This window comes from Oreochromis niloticus, linkage group LG11, assembly GCF_001858045.2.
Source record: "Oreochromis niloticus isolate F11D_XX linkage group LG11, O_niloticus_UMD_NMBU, whole genome shotgun sequence".
In the NCBI taxonomy this organism is placed as follows: Eukaryota; Metazoa; Chordata; class Actinopteri; order Cichliformes; family Cichlidae; genus Oreochromis; species Oreochromis niloticus.
In genome coordinates, this window is record NC_031976.2 from 18,166,210 (window position 1) to 18,187,177 (window position 20,968).

General features: G+C 38.9%; 1 protein-coding gene and 1 long non-coding RNA gene across 3 annotated transcripts; one reads left to right on the forward strand and one right to left on the reverse strand.

Moving 5' to 3' along the window:
* Positions 1-5,757: 5,757 nt before the first annotated feature.
* LOC112848243 (uncharacterized) lies at positions 5,758-11,566 on the reverse strand. The gene is made up of 4 exons (XR_003222251.1): positions 11,425-11,566; positions 11,020-11,273; positions 9,089-9,290; positions 5,758-6,760 (listed from the first exon to the last, which is right to left on the reverse strand). It is a non-coding gene; the product is annotated as an uncharacterized LOC112848243 (long non-coding RNA).
* si:ch211-254p10.2 (solute carrier family 40 member 1) lies at positions 11,253-16,973 on the forward strand. Of its 2 annotated transcripts, XM_025911661.1 has the most exons (10): positions 11,253-11,293; positions 11,486-11,582; positions 11,850-11,955; positions 12,049-12,116; positions 12,273-12,432; positions 12,765-12,880; positions 13,073-13,199; positions 13,361-13,615; positions 14,224-14,904; positions 15,406-16,973. In XM_025911661.1, exons 3-10 carry the CDS (start codon positions 11,853-11,855, stop codon positions 15,663-15,665), a joined length of 1,770 nt encoding a protein of 589 aa, XP_025767446.1. In that variant the 5' UTR covers positions 11,253-11,293; positions 11,486-11,582; positions 11,850-11,852; the 3' UTR covers positions 15,666-16,973. The 2 variants fall into 2 exon arrangements, with proteins under 2 accessions (XP_025767446.1, XP_025767445.1); XM_025911660.1 differs by lacking the exon at positions 11,253-11,293 and having other exon boundaries at positions 11,469-11,571.
* Positions 16,974-20,968: the final 3,995 nt, after the last annotated feature.

Consider the following 20,968-nt stretch of genomic DNA (forward strand, 5'->3'; position numbering starts at 1 on the left):
TTTATGCTTATACTCTGGTTACTGATGCTTCATGGGAGTGGTTAGAGCAGTTGAAAAATATGAAACAAATCTCCAAACATCTCTACAGTCAGCTGTCTAACGTTGCATAGGTCCACCCTGAGCCTCGAACAGTTCTGACCTGTCAGTGCATGGCCACAGAACCTCTGGGGCTGTCTCTACACACTGGCATTTTGGCACCACAACCTTGGCTGGTATGGGTTGTTGGGTGGGGCCTTCAGGGATACACGAAGCAAGCCTTCAAGGCTTTCTACAAGAAACACAAGAAGGCAAAGTTCTTCTACTATAGCTCTGTGGTTTGGGCTTGTTCCGGGGCACTCCCATGATGCCTGTTTAGACAGGGATCTGGGAAGTTTCGAGGCCAGGTCAAAGCACTGGGTTTTTAACGTTCCTTGAGTTGTTCCTAAGCAGCATTTGTGGTGGATTTGTGGTGGAGGAGGCTGCTGCTACTGAGGAGTGCTTTCGTTCAAGTAGGTGCACTCCACATAAATGCCAGGACTCCAAGGCTTTCCAGACAAACATTAAATTGTTGTCTGTTTGATGTTAATATGGTCATTTAAAAACCATGCACCATCACCCAACTGCTCATAAATCGTGTTTTCGAGTGGCAGCCAATAAGAAGTTGCCTTAAATTCAATTCAATTCAATTTTATTTACACAGCACTAAATCACAACAACAGTCGCCTCAAGGCGCTTTATATTGTAACCCTACAATAATATAAACAGAGGAAAACCCAACAAGCAAATGGAGGGTGATCTTTAAAAGGGGAGGATTAAAACAGATTGTCTCATACAGTAGATGAACTGAGGGGCTGCACCAAGGTCCAGTAAACAATAGGCAAAATAAAAAGCTGAAAGAACTCTTTAAACTACAACAAGCTGTAGTCTGTTTTTTAAATTATTTCCTTCACCTGTCCGTTAGCTCTTCTGGTGTCTTAACGGTGCTTTTCTCTCTCCTCCAGTTTTCTTTAACCTCTATTCACTCAAGCTCATAAAAACAATCCAGCCAACAAAGTCTCCAATCTGGAAAAAAACTTTAAAGATTAGCTTACATTCAGTTTAGTTTAAAAAAGCAATTCTTTGAATACAAACCGACATACCTTGAAATTATCGTCTGAAGCTACAGCTATATAAAGCTATGCCCTAGAAATATTTGTTTCCACAGATGATGCCTTGTAACAAAAAACCTTTGAGAACCACTGAGCTAGACCAGGTTGCCAGCTAAAGAGTGCTCTAATTCACCAACCTGAGCTTGCAGATGAGGAAATGGGACTCTCACTGCCTACAGCAACAGAAGTCAACTTAATATAGACTCTACGGAGCCCATACCTTGCTTTCTTGTTTTGGATCAAAAGTTATATGTAGCACAATTCAGTTCAATTCAAGGCACTTTAAATTTTAAGATAATGATCCTACAATAATAGAGACAAAACCACAACAATCAAACCACCTTTGAACAACCACTCGGTGACAGTGGGAAGGAAAAACTTCCTTTAAACAGGAAGGAACCTCCTGCAGAACCAGGCTGGGGTTGGGGTGAGGGGAAGAAGACAGGACAAAGACACGCTGTGGAAAAGAGAGAGAGATTAATAATAACTAATAACTATTGTCTGCAGTTATAAGTGTTGCATGTGTCTGTGTAATGAACTCATACAGTAAATGCTAAATAGATTAAACCCAGCACTTAATCCTCTTGTCCAGCTGCGATCACTCATCTCAGTACACGTCTGTGTAAATATCTGATTGGTCTTGGTCCCATTCACAGACTACATATATAAACATGGATGCAGCCACTCTGACTCTTGTCTGTTGGTTAGTAAAGTCCTGTTGCGAAGCCTCAAAATGATTGTTTTCATCGTTGGGTTCTTGGTGTGACGTTCAAGGCTTAAATCTGCCTATGAAACTGAGGGCTACTGTGCGCTCATGCACAGGATCAGTGTTGTCTTAATTAAAATCAGTCGGACATATGATAACTGTACTTTGAGTCAAATATTGAACTACCTGGAGTACCACGACTCAACGTTAAATTTCCAGTTTAATTCACTGTCATTAATGCAGGGATGTCAAACATAATGCCCGAGGGCAGAATCGGCCCGGCAAACACTCTAATCCGGCCCACTGGACAGCTTTGGAAAATATGAAGGAGGGCATACATATTTGGACTTTTAACTGCATTTTCACAAGTTTTACAGCTTTTCCTGCTGATAAAGACTTCCCTCACAGCCAGCCAAGTATTTAAGTTGCTAAGTAATAGATTAACAATTAAATGACAGAAAAATGTCTGCTTTTTTATTTTACATATTTTATATTTTACACATTGTCTAGTTAAAAAATGTTATTTTTGTGTAGACAGATTAAACTTTGCTTAAACTTTTTGGTGTGTTATGGTATGGTATGTTTTCAGAGTTTCAACAATTTTTTGATCTAAGGAACAAAAGTTGGTGATTGAACTCTCAGCTATAACCTATAACACTCAGTGTATGTCACAAAAACAGTTTTCTTCAGTTGGACGAATCAACCCTTTAAGGGAGGCCCATACAACCAATGTTATAAAAGTTTTTGAGTGAGCCTCACACGAGCAGTGGCTTCTGTGCATCAACCTTTCTCCATCATAGAACACCGCACTTAGCTCTCACGTTATATCCTACGTTGTATTCGTTCTGAGCTTGAGCTTAAAAGGCAGCGCACCTCCAGTTGATGCTCTATGACACCACGGCCTAGTCAATCCATCACAAACATCTAGTTCATATCATCTCACAGTGTGCGCCACAATTTACATTCCAGCACGGAACAGTGAACTACTGTATCACCACAATACTGCAGTGTTTCACCGATAAAGAAGCAAAAACTAACCGACACGGGCCTGAAGGACAGGATATTGTCCCCATCGGCAGCTGGGTGAGCTGGAGGTGGAAGAGGCTGGAGACCGGCTCAAAAATGTACAAGTTCCGGTACACGCTGACCTGTGTGGGGTTTTGTGTGGGTCTCGGAAATATCTGGCGCTTCCACTATCTAACTCAGAGTCAAGGGCATGGCTAATACAAGCCGGTTTAACTATTTACGATCATGCTGCTTGAAAATAAAATATTGGAACAGGAATACTCATGTATAGCTGTGAACACACAATATTTACAGGTTATATTGTAATTTTGCATCATTTGTTATGATTATAATGTGAAATAAATATATATTAGAATGCTTTATAATAGTGGAGATGTTTCTCCAAGTTTAGTTCAACATCACTGATGTAATGTTAACATGCTGTAAAATCTGTTGTACTGTATAATAGTCCTGTTTAGATTAAATATTAGACACTACAGAGTGTCCTTTAAAACATTCACTGGCTGTACTACATCCACATATGTGGTTTTGGTGGCTGATTTCTTTTACCACCATAATTGCCTGCAAGATGAGCCTTAGTGACATACTGTGAAAATGTGTGAGAAGCTTCCCCTGTGGATTACCTCCGGTACTGGGAAACCCTGAACGCAACTCGACAAGAGGAAGGTGGGCAGCAGTGCCGCATACTGTTGTATCATGTTTGCACATGTTCTGTTCTCAGTATCTGTGAAATTTGTGGTATTAAGACTGCTGTGAAGGTGCAGCTCGTTGCTTTCCACAGAGTAAATATTTTAATTTCCCAAGGTTGCATGTGTGACTTCATGCTTTCCCTATGCAGTGCTGACCTTATTTCTGATAAGAGGTTTGAGTTCTTTCAATGCAGTAAAGTTTCACCAAATCTAAGTTGCATATTTAAAATTATTTTAACAATGAAAGTGTATTTTGTCATCTTGAATTTTATTTAATTTCCTCCCTCTCTTCACTCTCTGAGTGTGCCGATCTTCCAGCTAAACATCCTTCACACTGGAGAAGCTAAAGAAACCTGCCTGTTGATTTATGAAAAACAGGTACGAGAAGAAGAAAGCCATTATTTAAGAGAGACTCTTATTGTTTGTTTGGGGGGGAAAGCAGATTATAGATTTGTGATGTAAAAAAGCCACACAATAGTTCACCATACACCCCACTTGGGAAATCATTAAAATCATTCTGCTTAAATTCTTTGTTACCTCTATTGTAACTTGCTATAAAGCCATAGAATAATTTAGGATCGCTAACACTGTCACATCAGGTGTAAAATCAAGCATTTTTAAGCGTGACACAATTTGCAGTAAATTGTTCACCACAAACCTTAGTAACTTCTGTTGCTGTCTGTGCCAGGTCTTCCTTGGAACAAAATAATATCAATGAGACTTTTACCTGGATAAATGAAGGATTACTCTAAATACTCTGTCATAAATGATGCTCTCTGAAAGGGAAACTCCTACAAATAAATAGCATGACAGACTGCCACAAAAATAACCCTACCTATGGCTTTCAATCCCCAGCTTGTCACTCCTCTTCTTTAGTGAATCTCAACAGCATTTTTTTTCTCTGTTTTTTTTTTAAAATTTGTTTTAAACTGGCAATTAAGTTTTGCACTGTACCTTTAGTAAATCTGGCCCTAAATCTCAAGAATTCTATATCACTGTTTAAAGGGATATAAAAAAAAACAAAAAAACCCACTAAAATGCAGTTCATTTATCATCTGAGTTCTTCTGACCAAAAGTGTTTGATGCTTCAGCTGTATGTAGGTTAAAAAAATGAAAACACTCAGATGATACTAATTAGCACTTACATAAAGAGAAAAGGAGTGAACAACTCTCTGTGAGTCACAAAAAATAGAAAGAATATTTTGTCAATGAAAACTTTTTTTTTAAAGAATAAAGAAAGAAAAAAAAACTGGATTGCATTGTGTTGCTGTTTATGCCCTGATATTACTTTGGCATATGTTCACAGTTCTGCTGCATAGAGAATTTCTATGCACAGACAGTGTTCAAATAACCATTTTATAAACTGTATCACGTAACAAATTGAAAAGTCACGTGCACTATCACAGTTTTACTCCATGGGTTCCTTACGGTATTCGTGCTCAGTCAGCTGTCATTGCTTCTGTTCTCAGCATCTTATCGTGTCATTTTATACAAACACTTTTATCAGACAAGCCGCACTCTTCCCATAGCTTTAACAGTCAATAAGAAATTAGAAGAAGCTGATAAAGCAGTCACGGCGTTCTCCCCTTCTCTTCAGACCTAACAGAGAGACGAGTTACATGTGAGGATTTGTGCTTACCTTAGAAATAGACCAAAATAACAAGGAACAAATGTTCGACATGGAAGCTGAAAGTGATGAGCAGAAAGAGATCACTCAAAGGCCAAAAGGGGACAATAAAATTCAATATTTGCTAACCTGCATAGGATTTGCTGTTGGGCTTGGTAATGTATGGAGATTCCCATATCTGTGTCAGACCTATGGTGGAGGTAAATGGTAAATGGCCTGTATTTATATAGCGCCTTTCTAGTCCCTAAGGACCCCAAAGCGCTTTACATATCCAGTCATTCACCCATTCACACACACATTCACACACTGGTGATGGCAAGCTACGTTGTAGCCACAGCCACCCTGGGGCGCACTGACAGAGGCGAGGCTGCCGGACACTGGCGCCACCGGGCCCTCTGACCACCACCAGTAGGCAATGGGTGAAGTGTCTTGCCCAAGGACACAACGACCGAGACTGTCCAAGCCGGGGCTTGAACCTGCAACCTTCCGATTACAAGGAAGGCAAACTCCCAACTCTTGAGCCACGATCGCCCCAGGTAAGCAGAACTCTGTTACACAGTGTCCTTTAATGTTGACATTGAACAAAAATTGTCATTGCTCTTAAATGTTACTACTTTTACACTTTTAAATTTTAATAAAGTAACAATGCATGTATTAAAAATAATTTATACTGACAGGTTTCTGGTTTCAGCTTCCACATAGGTCTTATTTCATATGCTCTCACTGTGTTAACAATTGAATACACACAATGACTTGGTTGCAGTGATAATATATTAAAATAATTTTCATGATCTAAATTTCCAGAAGAGAATGATTAAAGTTTCTGAAGACATTTTTTTCAACATGACTGTAAATTTTAATATGTTACATAAATCTCACTATAATCTAAACTCTAAAAAAGAACAATTCCTACTGGGAAAATAAACACACATAAATAATGTGGATAAAATGTCCTTACAACACCGGTGGTGCCACGAACATACTTTATAGTAGTCAAATATTTAGGGGAAATACTTCAACTGTATGTGGTGTTAAGATCTGTTGCCTGGTGCAGGTGAGCATGATAAAGGTCCGCCTGCTGATAACAAAATGTCAAAAGCTAAATGTCCTTCAACCATCAAACCAACCTTTTTTTTGTTATTTTGTAAGTTTGTAATTTTCACTAATTACAGCAATTTTGCCACTTATCAATTACAGGGGCATTTCTGATTCCTTATGTCATTGCCTTGGTGTTTGAGGGACTTCCCCTGCTGCACATGGAACTGGCCATTGGACAGCGGCTACGCATGGGAAGCGTTGGAGTGTGGAGTTCAATCTCCCCATATCAGGGAGGTGTAGGTGAGAATGTCTGGTATGCAAAATGGTCAAAAATTAGTAATCTTGTGTCATACTTAACACCACTGGACTCCAGAATTTCTATTAACTTTTAATGGTGAATTTTTAAAAACAGGCGTGGCTTCGATGTTGGTGTCCTTCCTGGTTGGACTGTTTTACAACATGATCTTGGCCTGGATCCTGTGGTACTTCTTCCATTCCTTTCAGAGTCCACTTCCCTGGAGGGACTGCCCAGTAAACCTGAATCATACTGGTAATATTGACATCACAATATTATAGATTAATATATGCCAAAAATAACAAAAGGCCCACAGATTACTTGTGATATCTCTAATCTCTTTGATACAGGGTATTTGACTGAATGTGAAAAGAGCTGTAAACTATTTTTGGTATCGTGAAACTCTGAACATAACACCAAACACTGAGACCAGTGGGTCCTTACAGTGGTGGCTGGTGTTGTGTCTTGCATCTGCTTGGTGCATCGTGTACATCTGCTTCATACGAGGAATTGAGACCGTTGGGAAGGTAATTAATCAGGTCAAAGTGAAGATCATGTGATGCTCATTTATTATTTCAGCAATCAGCTAGTACGTTTAGGAAAGACAGGATACTACAAAATTTACAAGCTTTTTTAAAAAAAACTATGCATTAGGGCTGCACAGTTAGGGCCATAATAATACTGATTATTTTATCCATGATCATGATTGTTTAATGACATCAAGATTATTTGTCCTGATTATTTAATGACAGAAAAGTTTATATTGCACTGTAAACTGAACTTATTCACCTAAATTCAGTGCATCTCTTAGAAGAAAAATGTTTAAAAATCAAAAACTGTTCTGAAACCTTACACAAAATTAAATCTACACAGTACTGCTTTCATTTTCTTCATATTGCTAAATTAAGCTTTTCAGTCCATTTATTGCACCTGCATGGTAAATAAATAAGGTTGGATAAAGGTTTTTCCACCTTGAAAAGATAGTTGCATGAGGGAATAGCACACTTTTGCCCTGTATATGTTGGCCATTTGTCGAAACATATATCAACACAAATTGTGAACCAAATGGAATATGACTGGTTGGTGATTTCAGTGCATACCTGTGTGCATATTCACTGTACTGCAGTTTGTGGCATCCATTCAGTTGGTTGAATAAGTTAGTTGTGATGTGTATGTGCGGCATATTACTTTCACTAAATCATGCATTTCAAATATTGTTCAATCAAACTTTCGTAAATTGGAATAAAGATCAAAATTTGATTGATTTAGCAGCCCTACTGGCTGCATTAAAGGCAGTAACAGTGATGGATAAACAGAAGACTAAACATTTATTTTCCTTTAGTACCTATTAAAGTAACAATACCTAAAAGTATTACGAGCTGTAAAAATCTCTCTGAGTTGATGCTTTTGACGAGACACTGACGAAAAGAGTTCATCCAAACTTTCCCCAACAGGCTATTTATGCCACAGCCACTTTTCCATATCTTGTTTTGACCATCTTCTTGATCACAGCCTTGACTCTCCCTGGAGCAAGCGATGGCTTGATATATCTTTTCACTCCAAATGTAAGTCTATTAATTTTTTTTCCCCTTACCAACATAATTTCATGTGATAAATCTGATATCTAACTAATGTTTATCACAGTGAGAAACCTTGAAAAATCCTAAGGTTTGGCTGGATGCTGCCACCCAGATCTTCTTCTCCTTATCTTTGGCCTTTGGGGGACTTATTGCTTTTTCCAGTTATAATCCTCAGAAGTAAGAAAAGCCAAAAGAAAATGATTTTTTTTAAAGCCATACATTATATTGATCATCAATACATTGTTTTGTTTTATTTTTGCAGGAATAACTGTGAGAGAGATGCCCTTATTGTTGGATGTGTGAACAGTTTTACATCAATATATGCGTCAATTCCTATTTTTGCCATTCTGGGCTTTAAGGCAAATGAAAACAACAACAACTGCCAAAACTGGTAAGTACTACTCACATGATTACAGTGTGCTATTGTTCAGTATTGTTAGACAAACTCTTATTTTGTTGACTCTTAGAATTAAATTGCAAATCTGATCAATTCAGTTTTTGGGCCTGATGCAGATTTTTCATTCCATCTGTACTGAAAAACAAATTATAACTAGTGACACGATTTCTACATAACTTTGTTTTCCATACGGGCGAATGTTAGACAACTACATGCTCCACTTTCTTATTTTTAGTGGGAATTAAAAAAATGATGTGAAATTGAAGAACCTTGGGCTTTAAAATACAATATTAAAGCAAGCATTTCTGATTTAATATCAATGCTTTTAATACTAATGGTGTTTTTGTTTGTTTTTTGCTGATATCAGGAACATATTAACCCTGACAAATGCATTTAACATTGGGGTTGGCAACATAACTCTTGAAAACTATGGCGAGTGGTTAAACTATCTCAATAAGACCGATCCCTCGGAAGTTGAAAGTCTCAATCTCAAAGCTTGCAATCTACAGACTTTCCTCGAAGAGGTGTAGTACATCTGCTACTATAAAAAATTGCATTCAAGTTTCATTTACTCTGTATTTGTGATCATATATGATTTCCTACCTTTAGAGCGCCTCAGGAACTGGACTGGCATTTATTTTATTCACTGAGGCAGTGATTGAAATGCCGGCCTCGCAGGTGTGGGCGGTCCTCTTTTTTGTCACGCTCTTCTGTCTCGGCCTGTCCTCCATGTTTGGAAATCTAGAGGGCGTCCTTACTCCTCTGCTGGATTTACATATAGTTCCACCCTGGATTCCTAAGGAAGCTTTCACAGGTATACCAAAAAGGCTGAACAGCTTAACGTTGCATTTTGAGTAACAGCACTAAGAAAACTGGCTTGTGTTGTGTTATATTATTAAAACAAAAATACTTTCTACATAGAATTGTGACTATGACTAAATCCCATCTGGTATTTCAAAACACATGCATTACTTTTGCAAGAAACCTTTAATGTTCTCTCTGAAGGTGTTTATATTAGTGATTTTAGTTTATAGTCACATGTCTTATGATGTCTGATATTTTGCTTACAGGGTTAATCTGTCTCATCTCCTTTGCTGTGGCCCTAATCTTCACTTTGGGCTCTGGAAACTACTGGCTGGAAATTTTTAACAGCTATGTAGGATCCGTGCCGCTACTCATCATAGCTTTCTTTGAGATCATCGCTGTGGCTTACGTCTATGGAATAAATAGGTGATATTGTAATTTATGTTATGATTATACTTATGTTAAACAGTGTTTTTAAAAGGACAAATGTTACAAATGTTTCCATTCGCCCACAGGTTTAATGACGACATTGAATGGATGACAGGGCGGAGACCTAACATTTACTGGCAGGCAACGTGGCGCTTTATCAGCCCGTTCATGCTTCTGGTGGTTTTTGTGGCTTATGTTGTGATCGAGGCTGAGAAACAACCAACATACAATGCATGGAACCCAGATTATGTGAGTTTTTTTTTTGATGTACCATTATGACCACTTCATTAAATTTGGAACAAAGACTGACTTTCCACTCCATCACCCCCGCAGGTTCACTACCCCTTGCTGATGTCCTGCACTATCCTGAATGGGTTTTTGCTATCTGTGTGCTCTTATCGATCCTTCCTGTAGTCGCCATTCCTCTTGTGGCTTTCTATAAATTCATGTGCCTCCTGAAGAATTACACCATGAACAGACACAATCAAAATCCATATGCAAATGAGTATTGTCATGGGGAATTGTAAATAGATATCTTGACCTATGTTATCTGATTGGTAGTCAGGATTACGAGTAACCCCAGCTGCCACTTATTAACTTTGTACCCCGTATGTTCATTTAAAAAACAAAAAGGCAAGCAAAATGATTCCACTTCTCATATTTACCTTTTCCCATCTTTTTAAGGTATGGTTTTGCATGCTTATTACACCTAATAATATATATAAATGACAACATCCTTAACATATTGAAAACCAGATTTTTTTAACCTAAATGCATCATTTGTACCAGAGACAGAGATGCAGCCTGATCAAATCAATGCATGACAATATCTCTGAATACAGATCACCAAGGGCTGGAACTGAATATCATGTTTGTGTTATTATTCAATTAAAGGAAGATGACAGTTAATTTCCTGTGCTGATGTTTGGATAGGAACAAATGGAGCATGATGGATACTGTAAACGTGTGTAGTTTGTGATAAGCACATATATTAATAAAATAAACAATTTTCAGTGAAAATGTACATAAGCACATGAGCTGATTTTGTGATGTCATTCACATTTGCCCAACCAAACTTTTGCTACATGCTAATCTTCTTTCTACTCTTGGTTACATGCACATGTAAAGAGTGATGTAGTGTTGCATGATGTGTCCTTTAGGTATGCTGCATGTCGACAGTGCATGTGACTGTATGAGAGTAGCAGGGCTTGCATGAGTGAAGGTACATGCATGTGCTCACTAGTCATGTTCATGTGTGTGCGCGTGTGTGCGTGTGTGTGTTTTGAGTTACACACAGTTACCTTTTTGTGGTGTGGGTGGACGGTGATATTGTCCCTCCAGCGTCACGTGCTTTGGAATATGCTGGCTGCCTTTGTTGCCTCCCTGCCTGTTCTGCTTTTCTGGCACTTTCATACAATGGTGCACTTGAACACCCTGATGTTATTAAGCCTTTCAAACTACTACAGTTTGAATTCCAGCTCTCAGGAAAGACTAGCATCCCAATGTAGGATACATGGCACAAGACTCATCGTCGAGGAACAACAGCAAGGATTGACTGCAACGAGAAAACAAAAGGTAACAACTGAGCCTCCATTAACCTATAAAAGCTTTGATTATTGCTGCTTTATGACTGTATGGATAGAGCTATGCAAAAGAACATAATAATGCTATTTTAATTTTAATTATTGCCGTATACAGTTACTTACTTTCTTCTCTGCTTCACAATCTGGCACTACCAATGTTGGTCGTTATTTATGGCTCTTTTAGTTTTGGAAAAAAAAAAGAAACCTGATGTGACTGACTACAGACGTTTATTGAGTTCAAAAGGACGTGCCGTTTCAACTGCTGTTGAAGTAAGTTCAAGGTGAGAAAAAAATGCAGTGTTCGACCAGCTGCTTACAAAATGTCACATATTCATTTCTGTGCTGTTCTAGACTCGTCACTAAGTAAATAAACAGTAATCGTACAAGCGAGCAAAGCGTTTTGTAGTCGTCAAGAGCAAAGCGACTTTTTAGGATACACAAATCAGCTGTATTTGTGATCGTCTAAATATTACTGTTATCATGTATACGACACACTGTGCTATCAGCAACAGCAGAATGGTGTTACAAGTTTGATAACACTTTACTAGGACATGTCGCAGCGGGCAGATGCCTCCCAGTGTGGTGGGGTCATGGTCGAGTTTGAGTCTGACAACATCCGGGATGCAAGAGCTGAAAAAGCTACACGTATACCAGGTGAACTCGAATTAAAATCCAACTAGAATTTGTGCAGCGTCTTTGTAGCCAATGGAATATCTGCTTATTTGATTTGATGTATTTCCTTTTAAGGTTCAGCTCTTATCTACCTCAGGGGTCCCAAGTTTCTCATCTATGTCAGTGGAGCATTATCAATGTGGGTAAGAATCATTTCCTGAAGAAACATTCGTGGGGCAATAGGTAAGACTTCGCAACTTAAATGACTGCAAGGTAGTCTCTTCACACTGTGTCACAGCACACTGATGAAAATATTGCAACACAACACACGATGATGACTTTTCTCATGTGTTAAACAGGGCGACCGCATGTGGCACTTCGCAATCTCTGTGTTCCTGATTGAACTGTACGGCCGTAACTTGCTGTTGACTGCGGTGTTTGGATTGGTGGTGGCTGGGTCAGTGCTCATGTTTGGGGCTTTGATTGGAGACTGGGTTGATCGCAATCCTAGGAATAAAGGTATGCACAGCAATCTCATACCCATTTGAAAATTCTAACATGTAATATAGCGAGGTACAGTGATAAGAGCTCAGTGGATTTCAATCTTGGGCCAGGAAATTTGCTGGTTTCCTATCCCACTAGGAGGTGAATTGCTATTCGCCAGATGTCTCAAGTGTGAACCTCTCCCTGATTTGATAGCTAGACTCAACCACCAGGACTCCTGGCACAAGGTTCATAGCCACTGACTCGTATCTGTTATGACTAACATTTGTTTTTACAAAAAAACCCCCCAAAAAACCAAAATGTATATTTGAAATTCTGAAACTGTTTTTTTCCATCTTCTATTTTAGTTGCACATGCATCTCTTTTCGTTCAGAACATCTCGGTGACGATATGTAGCATTGTGCTCATGTTGGTGTTCTCATACAAGCAAAGGATTGAACAGATCTGGGATGGATGGCTTACTGTGAGTAGACACTACATACCTGTTACAACACAATCGCTGTGTTTCGGTTATATATACTTGATATGAATACTATACAGAGAAGTCATTGCTGTTGTTGTTCCCTCTGTCTTGTGTCCCTGTTGTCTCTGCCTCTGAGCTTGTGGCTACTCTGTGCTGTCATAGTAACATGTTGCATCGCAAAACTCACACAAGGTGGTTTGTTATACGGTGGTGATCGTCCTGGCAGATGTGGCAAACCTTGCAAGCACAGCACTGACCATTGCCATTCAGAGGGACTGGATTGTGGTCATCACAGGCTACAACCGAGGTCACCTAGCGGGTGAGGACATTCAGTCTGTTAATGAATATAGTGGTTTGTATTTGAGGCTTGTCTGTGGAAGATAGATCCTCGAATTATAGAAAAGATCAGATATTGACTGACTACTGCTTAGCTTCCGATGCTGGACACACATTAACCTCTGTGTTTGTTCCTAACAAAAGGAATGAATGCAACCATGAGGCGGATAGATCAGGTGACTAACATCCTGGCCCCACTAGCAGTGGGACAGGTCATGACCCTTGCCTCCAACGTAGTTGGCTGTGGATTCATCCTGGGCTGGAACCTGGTGTCTCTAATTGTGGAGTTCTTCTTCTTGTCACGGGTTTATCGCATCGTCCCTGCTCTGTCAGCCAAACCACCATCGGTTGCAGTGGATCAAGCATATCTCCTGAGGATAGAGAGGAAAAGGTTACAAGGTATGAACTGTTCATTGGGTCTTTTTCATAGATCAAAAAGGGAATCCAATCTAGTAGTGCCTTAAACCTTTATTCTTTCCAATAGAAAAAAAACTACTTTTGCAAAAGATTTGGGGTGTCTAAAAACAGCCCTTACATCCCCATTAGCGTCAAATGGGAGGATAAAGTGAATTTCACAAGTGTGGGATTAAAAAAAAGTGTTTAGGTGCTTTAGGGCAGGCTTACACTGTGAATGAGAAGTCAGTACTATAGTGTGCAGTGTGCCTCAGTTTCTCAGTTATGTTTGTTTTCAAAATATCAAGATGAGGAATCATATCTTCATGGGAGCTGCCTCTTTCCGAAAAAATAAATGATTTAGGACAAAAGCTTTTTGACATACATTATCTTAAAACACAGTTTTGAGTTGGTGTACAGCATCCAAATGCAAGGGTCCACATGATATAGATTTCTGTTTGTACTCACACACATTAGCGTAGATGAACTGCGTTTGACAAATGATGTAGAGGCTAACGTGACATGGCATAGAGGGGGTGCAGAAAAGCTAGTGAGGATTAGGCCTTTAGAATTAATGAACTCAAGTGATGGATGCCATTCTTGTTTTTCATTAGGAGAAGGCAATGTTGCGCGACCTCAGGCTCTGACAGAGGGCAACTGCAACTCAAGCTTGCACCTCAAGGAAATCACCGATCTGCCGCTGTGTTTTCGGAGGTTCCGCTGGCTGGTGAGCACCTGTAAAGATGGCTGGATGGCCTACTATCGTCAACCTGTTTTCCTCGCAGGAATGGGTCTGGCTTTCCTTTACACCACAGTGCTTGGGTTTGACTGCATCACCACTGGCTATGCCTATACTCAGGGGATAAGCGGATCTCTTCTTAGTCTGCTGATGGGCGTGTCAGCCATCACAGGCTTGATGGGCACTGTAATGTTCACCAGGCTGAGGAAGGCCTATGGCCTGGTTAACACAGGCATCATCTCAAGCTGCCTCCACCTGGGCTGCTTGCTGCTGTGCGTGTGCTCTGTGTTTGCCCCTGGCAGCCCCATGGATCTCAGCTTGCTGATGCCCGACATTACTTCCAATTCCTCTACAGCGCTTGGTGGGATGACAGGCCAAAGGCAAAAACACACATACCCTACGATGGGAGGCAGCAATCAGCCACTTCTACCCGACCGCTCTTCTATCCACTGGACCAACAACACGGTGCTTTTTGACAATGTCCCCTCTGGCACAGCTCCAGAATCTTACATCTCCATTATTCTGCTGTTCTTGGGTGTCATTACAGCGCGCATTGGTGAGTAGACACAAATTCAGAGCTTATCTAGTGCAGAGAAAAACTTATATACAATACAAGTGATATTGCTATTTTTAATGCCCATCTCATGTGGGCACACGCCAGATATCCCAGTAATAATTTATTTTGAATATACTGATATATGGTGATAATTATCTTTTTGAGGCAATTTAACCACAAAAAAAAAAAAAAAAAAAAAAAAATTCTATTACCTAGTCAGTCCACCAGAGAGCACTATTGTTTTTGGATATGTATTTCTCATTACATTTAGATACAAGGTTTTTGGATATTTAACTTCTATTGATGCATAGAGTTTAAATATTGGTGTAGAGTATGAAATATATGTCAAAAAATAATTAAATCTGCCCAAAATGTGACATTACTAGGTAATTTTGTTATACAAGTACAATTTTTAATGGAATCTGGTCAAATGAAATTTACTTGCAGTTGAATCAGTGCCCATCTGTTATAAAGGTCAGTTCATCTATTACTTTGTTTCAGGTCTCTGGTCCTTTGACCTGACTGTGACTCAGCTTCTGCAGGAGAACATCTGTGAATCAGAGAGAGGAGTGGTTAACGGGGTGCAGAGCTCCATGAATTACCTGATGGACCTGCTTCACTTCATTATGGTGATCTCTGCTCCGCAGCCACAACACTTTGGCATCCTAGTTATAATTTCTGTGTTCTTCATCACCACGGGGCACACTATGTACTTCCTGTATGCACATAAAGCCAAGAGAAAACGCCGCCTCGACACATAAGGAGCAGCTCACACATCCAGGCATGAGATGCTCACTAGCACTGAATCCACTCTGCACCAGTGAAATGAATGTCTCCCTCCTGATCCTTCAGCAAACTAATTGCAACACTAACTGTTTCTAACTTAGCCATTCATTTCAGCACAACACAGCAAGTGCCAACCCCACCTCAGCTGCTTTCACACTGCAGGGCCATGTGCCGTGGCAGCAAACGAGAACTCAGGTGAAGTAGAGTGGGAGACAAGCTCTCGCTTTATGTACATAAGTCGAAGTGGCTACCATAAATGCTGCCTCCAGGGGACACAAAGGTTACGACTCAAGGCACCAACAAATGTTTTTGCCAACTGTGCAGGATTACTGGAAGACTTTCAAACAAGACGGTGAACTTCATAGCTTTTTTGGATGGGAAGGTGAATGAACAGAGAGATGAATCTAACCATCACCTCAGTACAGATCTGCTGCTGTGAAAAAATCCTGAACGTGACACATGAAAATAAAGACAAGACAAAGCTGTACATTTTCAAGTGGCATTGATGTTACTGATCCGTCCACTTGGAAATACTCCAGGATGTCCAAAAAGGAAGATAAAGGGAACTTGATGTGAGATTGTTTCAAAGATTGTTTAAAAAAAAAGGAAAGAAAAAAAAAACCCCTGAAAGGCAACCCCCCCCCCCCCCCCCCCCCCCTACACACACACACACACACACACACACCCCTTTTATTGGACAAAGGTGAAAGGACAAAAGTGTTTCTTCCCCTGGTTTGTTTCTCTGTGGATGAATCAAGCAAACATTTGTCTTTCTTTCATGCATGCAATCCTGGATTATGAATTACAACACAAACGCACACACAAATATTTTATTCTAATTGCTTGTGTATTTAGAAAAATTAAAATAAAAACATACTTTCTTGTCATCTCATATAAAGAGTGATATTAATAGTTTTATAGAAATCCAAAACCACCAATCTTCATTTTGGGACATGTTTGAAATCAGTGATAACTACATGTTGATAACTGCCATTAGGAATATTGTTTGACAGTTTGCTTCATTCTTTTGTAGTTCTGAAGAACTAAACATTTCCTTACCTCAGCTAAGAGCAAGACCACTGAATCCAACATGGGGATTACCCTCAGCTACTGCGTGTTTTCATATCTCATTCATGTACAGTGGAGACAATATCAAAGTTGAATCTTTTGTCATAAAATAGCATCACATCTCAGTATTTTTGTAACATTTTTCTTGTGACATTTCTGTATTGTACATTGTCATTTTTAAGACTATTCATGACAATAAAGATGACTGACGAAGATCTTTGGGCTCAGGGAAAATAAATACATGTAAAAAAAAATTGCACGATTCTGCCAAAATGTCATCTAAAAACACTGATTAAAAACGTAGTACATGACCTTTCATAAAATAAGAAACGCAATTAGAAAACAGTCAGAAAACATCAGCTTTAATGCTCAGTCAGAACATTAAAACACTAAAAATGTGTAATTTGTCATCTTATTTTATCTCATTTATCTTATTTCATCTTATTTTTACATTTTAATGAAAGAGGTTATAAATATTAGTGGATTAACCATCACAGAAACACACAAAAAATATTTTGATAACTAACAGTACTGATCATTTGGGGCAGCTGCATGACTCTTACATAGAGTGGTGGTTTAATAAATTTGTTGAGTACTGTTTATTGCTAGAACATTAACAATATTATTATTTAGCATAAACTTGTACATTAACGGCACTTAAAGTTTCTCAGTCACACATTAAGCACTGTCCTAGACTAGATGAAAAATTTAATGAACCAATCCCCTTAAAAAAGTACTTAGTGAGGGATTAGGCATAATCAATATCTGGGAAAATAAGCAACTGTTAGGAAGCCACATGCAAATGTAATAGCCTTTGGTCATCAGAAGAGGTCAACGTTCCATTAGGTGCTCATCATCATGCCAATGTTGTTTCGAAAATGATTGCCTGTAATCTGTGAAACATATGTCAAATCTATCTCAAATGATTGATATCAAGTCATCCACAGACAAGATTCCTGACACAAAGTAGAAGCTGCGTGACTTTTATATCCAATTAAAATGTGTCACAAAATACACATTTTACAGTTGTACTTTTAAGATTTATAGTACACAAGTATGCACAGGAAGCTAATGAATAACTGCTATCTGCAGAATTCCCAGCATGTAAATAAAAGGCATTTACAATAAATTTATCACAGGTCCCGAAGAGTGTCATCAAAATAGATATTTGAATTTATATGTGTATCTTTTGCAACCCTTTAAATTAAGGTTGTACTGTTTCTATCAGCATCACTGACAGTGTATGAATCAGAGATTGGAGTGATAAACCTTGGTAATGTACAGAACCTATGAAAAGGCTTCCTAAGACAACTAGCCAGGAAGAGCTGTTGTTGTTTTTTTGCTTTCTAAAAGCATGTAAGTAACATGGTACTTTACAAAATTTACAAAAAGTAGTTGATTGATAAAACATTTCAGAATACATAACATGAATGGCAAAAGAACATAGTATTCTTTTAAAGGTCCAGTCTGACCTTTGCTATATTTCTTATCTGTATAAAGCAAGACTGGACGAGACTTTTGACATATATCTACCCGATACATACGATGTATCTCTGCAGATTAATGAGTACAGATTAGTCATTCATTTATGTCTGTTATATCAAGTAGCACTATCAAGCTAGCATGCCATATGGTCTTACCTACAGTATGAGTGGCTAATGCTAGCTGTTAAAACTACAGCTAACAGGGTTTCCTTTGTCTTCTGGTGGCAAATTAGAGACACTGCCTGGCTGCTTATGGGCTAACCATTTAGGGAAAAGACCCATGTCTCCTCTTCCTTATATATAACGGCCAAAAACAATAACACACCTGCTAAATAAACCAACAGACTAATAAAATACTAAAATTTAACTCACCAAAACTGAAACAAAAATTTCTTAGATGAGCTATACCTTACTGCAGCTCTCCTCTATAAGACAGTTCAATTAAAATGCTCCAAAAAGCACCAGCAGGGCAAACAGTGAAGAGTTCCGGTTTGGGCAATTTTAACAGAATATAATAAATAATGTTGCCTCCTGTGTGGCACCAGCTATTCAAGAAGTTTGTGCCTCTGTCACTTTGCTTGCTCATAACTGAGCCCTACACCCTCTTTTCCAGTTATGGTAGCCTAACTTCTGGAATGAAAATACAAAGGCCAAAACCACTGGGTGATGCTGCTACATACCCATCATACGGTTACTTGTTATGCCTGCGCTGTGGTAAAACCAAAAGTGTCTATGATGAAAAATGGATTATACAAATGAACTGCAACACCAGGCTGTATCTGCTGTCAGTGACTTATTGTAATATTATAAGCTTTGGCTATGATTGTGATAGCATGTAAGATGATTAGAGGCCAAAGCTGAGATTATATCAGCTAAGGCCAATGACCTAATTTAGGGCTGCGCAAATAAACAGATGATAGACACAAAAATGCACCTTTCCTAGAATTTTCTGAAGAGCTCTTATATTACATTATTTTTAAACTCCCAAACTCAGATATAATATTTTAGTTGGATTCCAGTTTCATTCCAGATTGTGATAAAGAGCTCAAAAAGGACAGGAAAGCGTTGATAAACAGCAGAGGATCTATGCTATTTGTCATAAATTATCTATTTGTCTAATGTGCAAAAAAAACTGCTACTAAGTATCTAATATCTGTGGCAGACTGTGGCTTGACTTTTGACTTTTTGTGAGTGGCTATTGTTTTGGAAATCTCTGTAATGAACCCAAAAGAGTTTCATCATTTTTATTGCTGCGCGCCTGCAACAGAGTTCCTCCCATGGTTGTCATGGCAGTCGCTGGTTAAAGACACTAGTAGCACACAGAGCTGCCTTACAATTTTGGCTTTAGGCATCTTCACTTTGCAATTCGTTTACTTGAAAAACTGGGTCAGTGGTAGCACATTAAAACGAGGTTTGTCCCCCTGGCTTTGTCTCGATGTAACACGTTCACTTTCTTCCTACAGTGGTATCACAAAAGCAAATGCTCAAAGACAGCCACATACAGTACTGTAATTAAGTCTGGTACAAACCAAGGATGTGGTCATATTAGTTCATTTACTTAGTACTTGGTAATTTTTTTCTTTTAATTTTAAAAAGATTTTAAGAGGACTTAAAGGAGGACTTACCTATTGTAATAAGTCTAATATGTACTCTGTAGGAGGAGTGCAATTGGTGTCGTGCCAATCACTTACATTAAAAGAACAAAAAGGCCGCAGATAGGACTCGTCCTCACATGAAAGAGAAACACCACCTAGAGATGGGGACCTTTTCTCATTCTGCAGTTTGCTGTATCAGCAGTTTGGGATGGCAGCACAGCTGAATGGCTTTGCAAGGACCCAGTCAAGCATCACACCGCTGACAGAGGGGAAAAAAGATATAATGATAATAGATAAAATGTTGCTCATACTGAGATTTAATGTCCTCGTTTTACTTTGATCGATACATGTCGGGTCACACTGATCCCTCTGCAAGTTCACTAAGCACCTGACAGCAATTGCAAAGTTGGACAACTTAGAGCTCTGTCATAAAAATGGACACTTTATAGTTGCAGCAATAGTCTGCAGGGTGATTAAAAGGCTTTTTTTCTTTGTTTGTTTTCTCTGTTTTTTTTCTTCATTATCGTCCTATTAGAAAAACATACAGTTTCAAATGAAGTGTCCCAAACAAACAGTTGATTAATCAGCTTCACTGGCCATAAATGAATAAATCAAAAATGTAATTATTCACACAAAAGCTTCAAACATGCCTGGGTTTCACATTCTCTGTATAGGCCTACTGATATTTTACACACCAACGATTGACTGAGAAATTCAATAAATCATTTGGAGATTAATTAGAGACTCAAAAATGTTACAGAATACCGAATGGTAAATCAAGCCGTTTGTAATTTCCCAGCATAAGTTGATCTGTTGTCTGATGAACTCCCCGAGATCCAGGCTCAATTTGCAATATATCACATAAAAAACTGGAAACTCTGTTCACCGTAATCAGCAGCTATCCAGATAAATAGTTTTGATTACTCAAAATTCTAATGCTTGCTCCACTTTATATACAGCAGGTAAATGCTCTGATGTTTACACATCCACCTGCATAAGTCAGTAAGTTTCTGTCACAGATCTGTAGCTTTTGCTTGCTCTGACTTTACGAGCTTCTTATGGGTGCCATTACATTACCTCACTCTAACTGAAAATAAAGCGGTTAAGTATTGTTTGCCTCACACGTAGTAC

Excerpts from the sequence above, each read along its gene's own strand:
- si:ch211-254p10.2 (XM_025911660.1), top strand. The coding sequence starts at position 11,473 with ATGGCTCTTTTAGTTTTGGAAAAAAAAAAGAAACCTGATGTGACTGAC. Across the intron at positions 11,572-11,849 it reads CCGTTTCAACTGCTGTTGAA|GACATGTCGCAGCGGGCAGA; the intron begins GTAAGTTCAAGG and ends ACACTTTACTAG. Across the intron at positions 12,117-12,272 it reads GTGGAGCATTATCAATGTGG|GGCGACCGCATGTGGCACTT; the intron begins GTAAGAATCATT and ends TGTGTTAAACAG.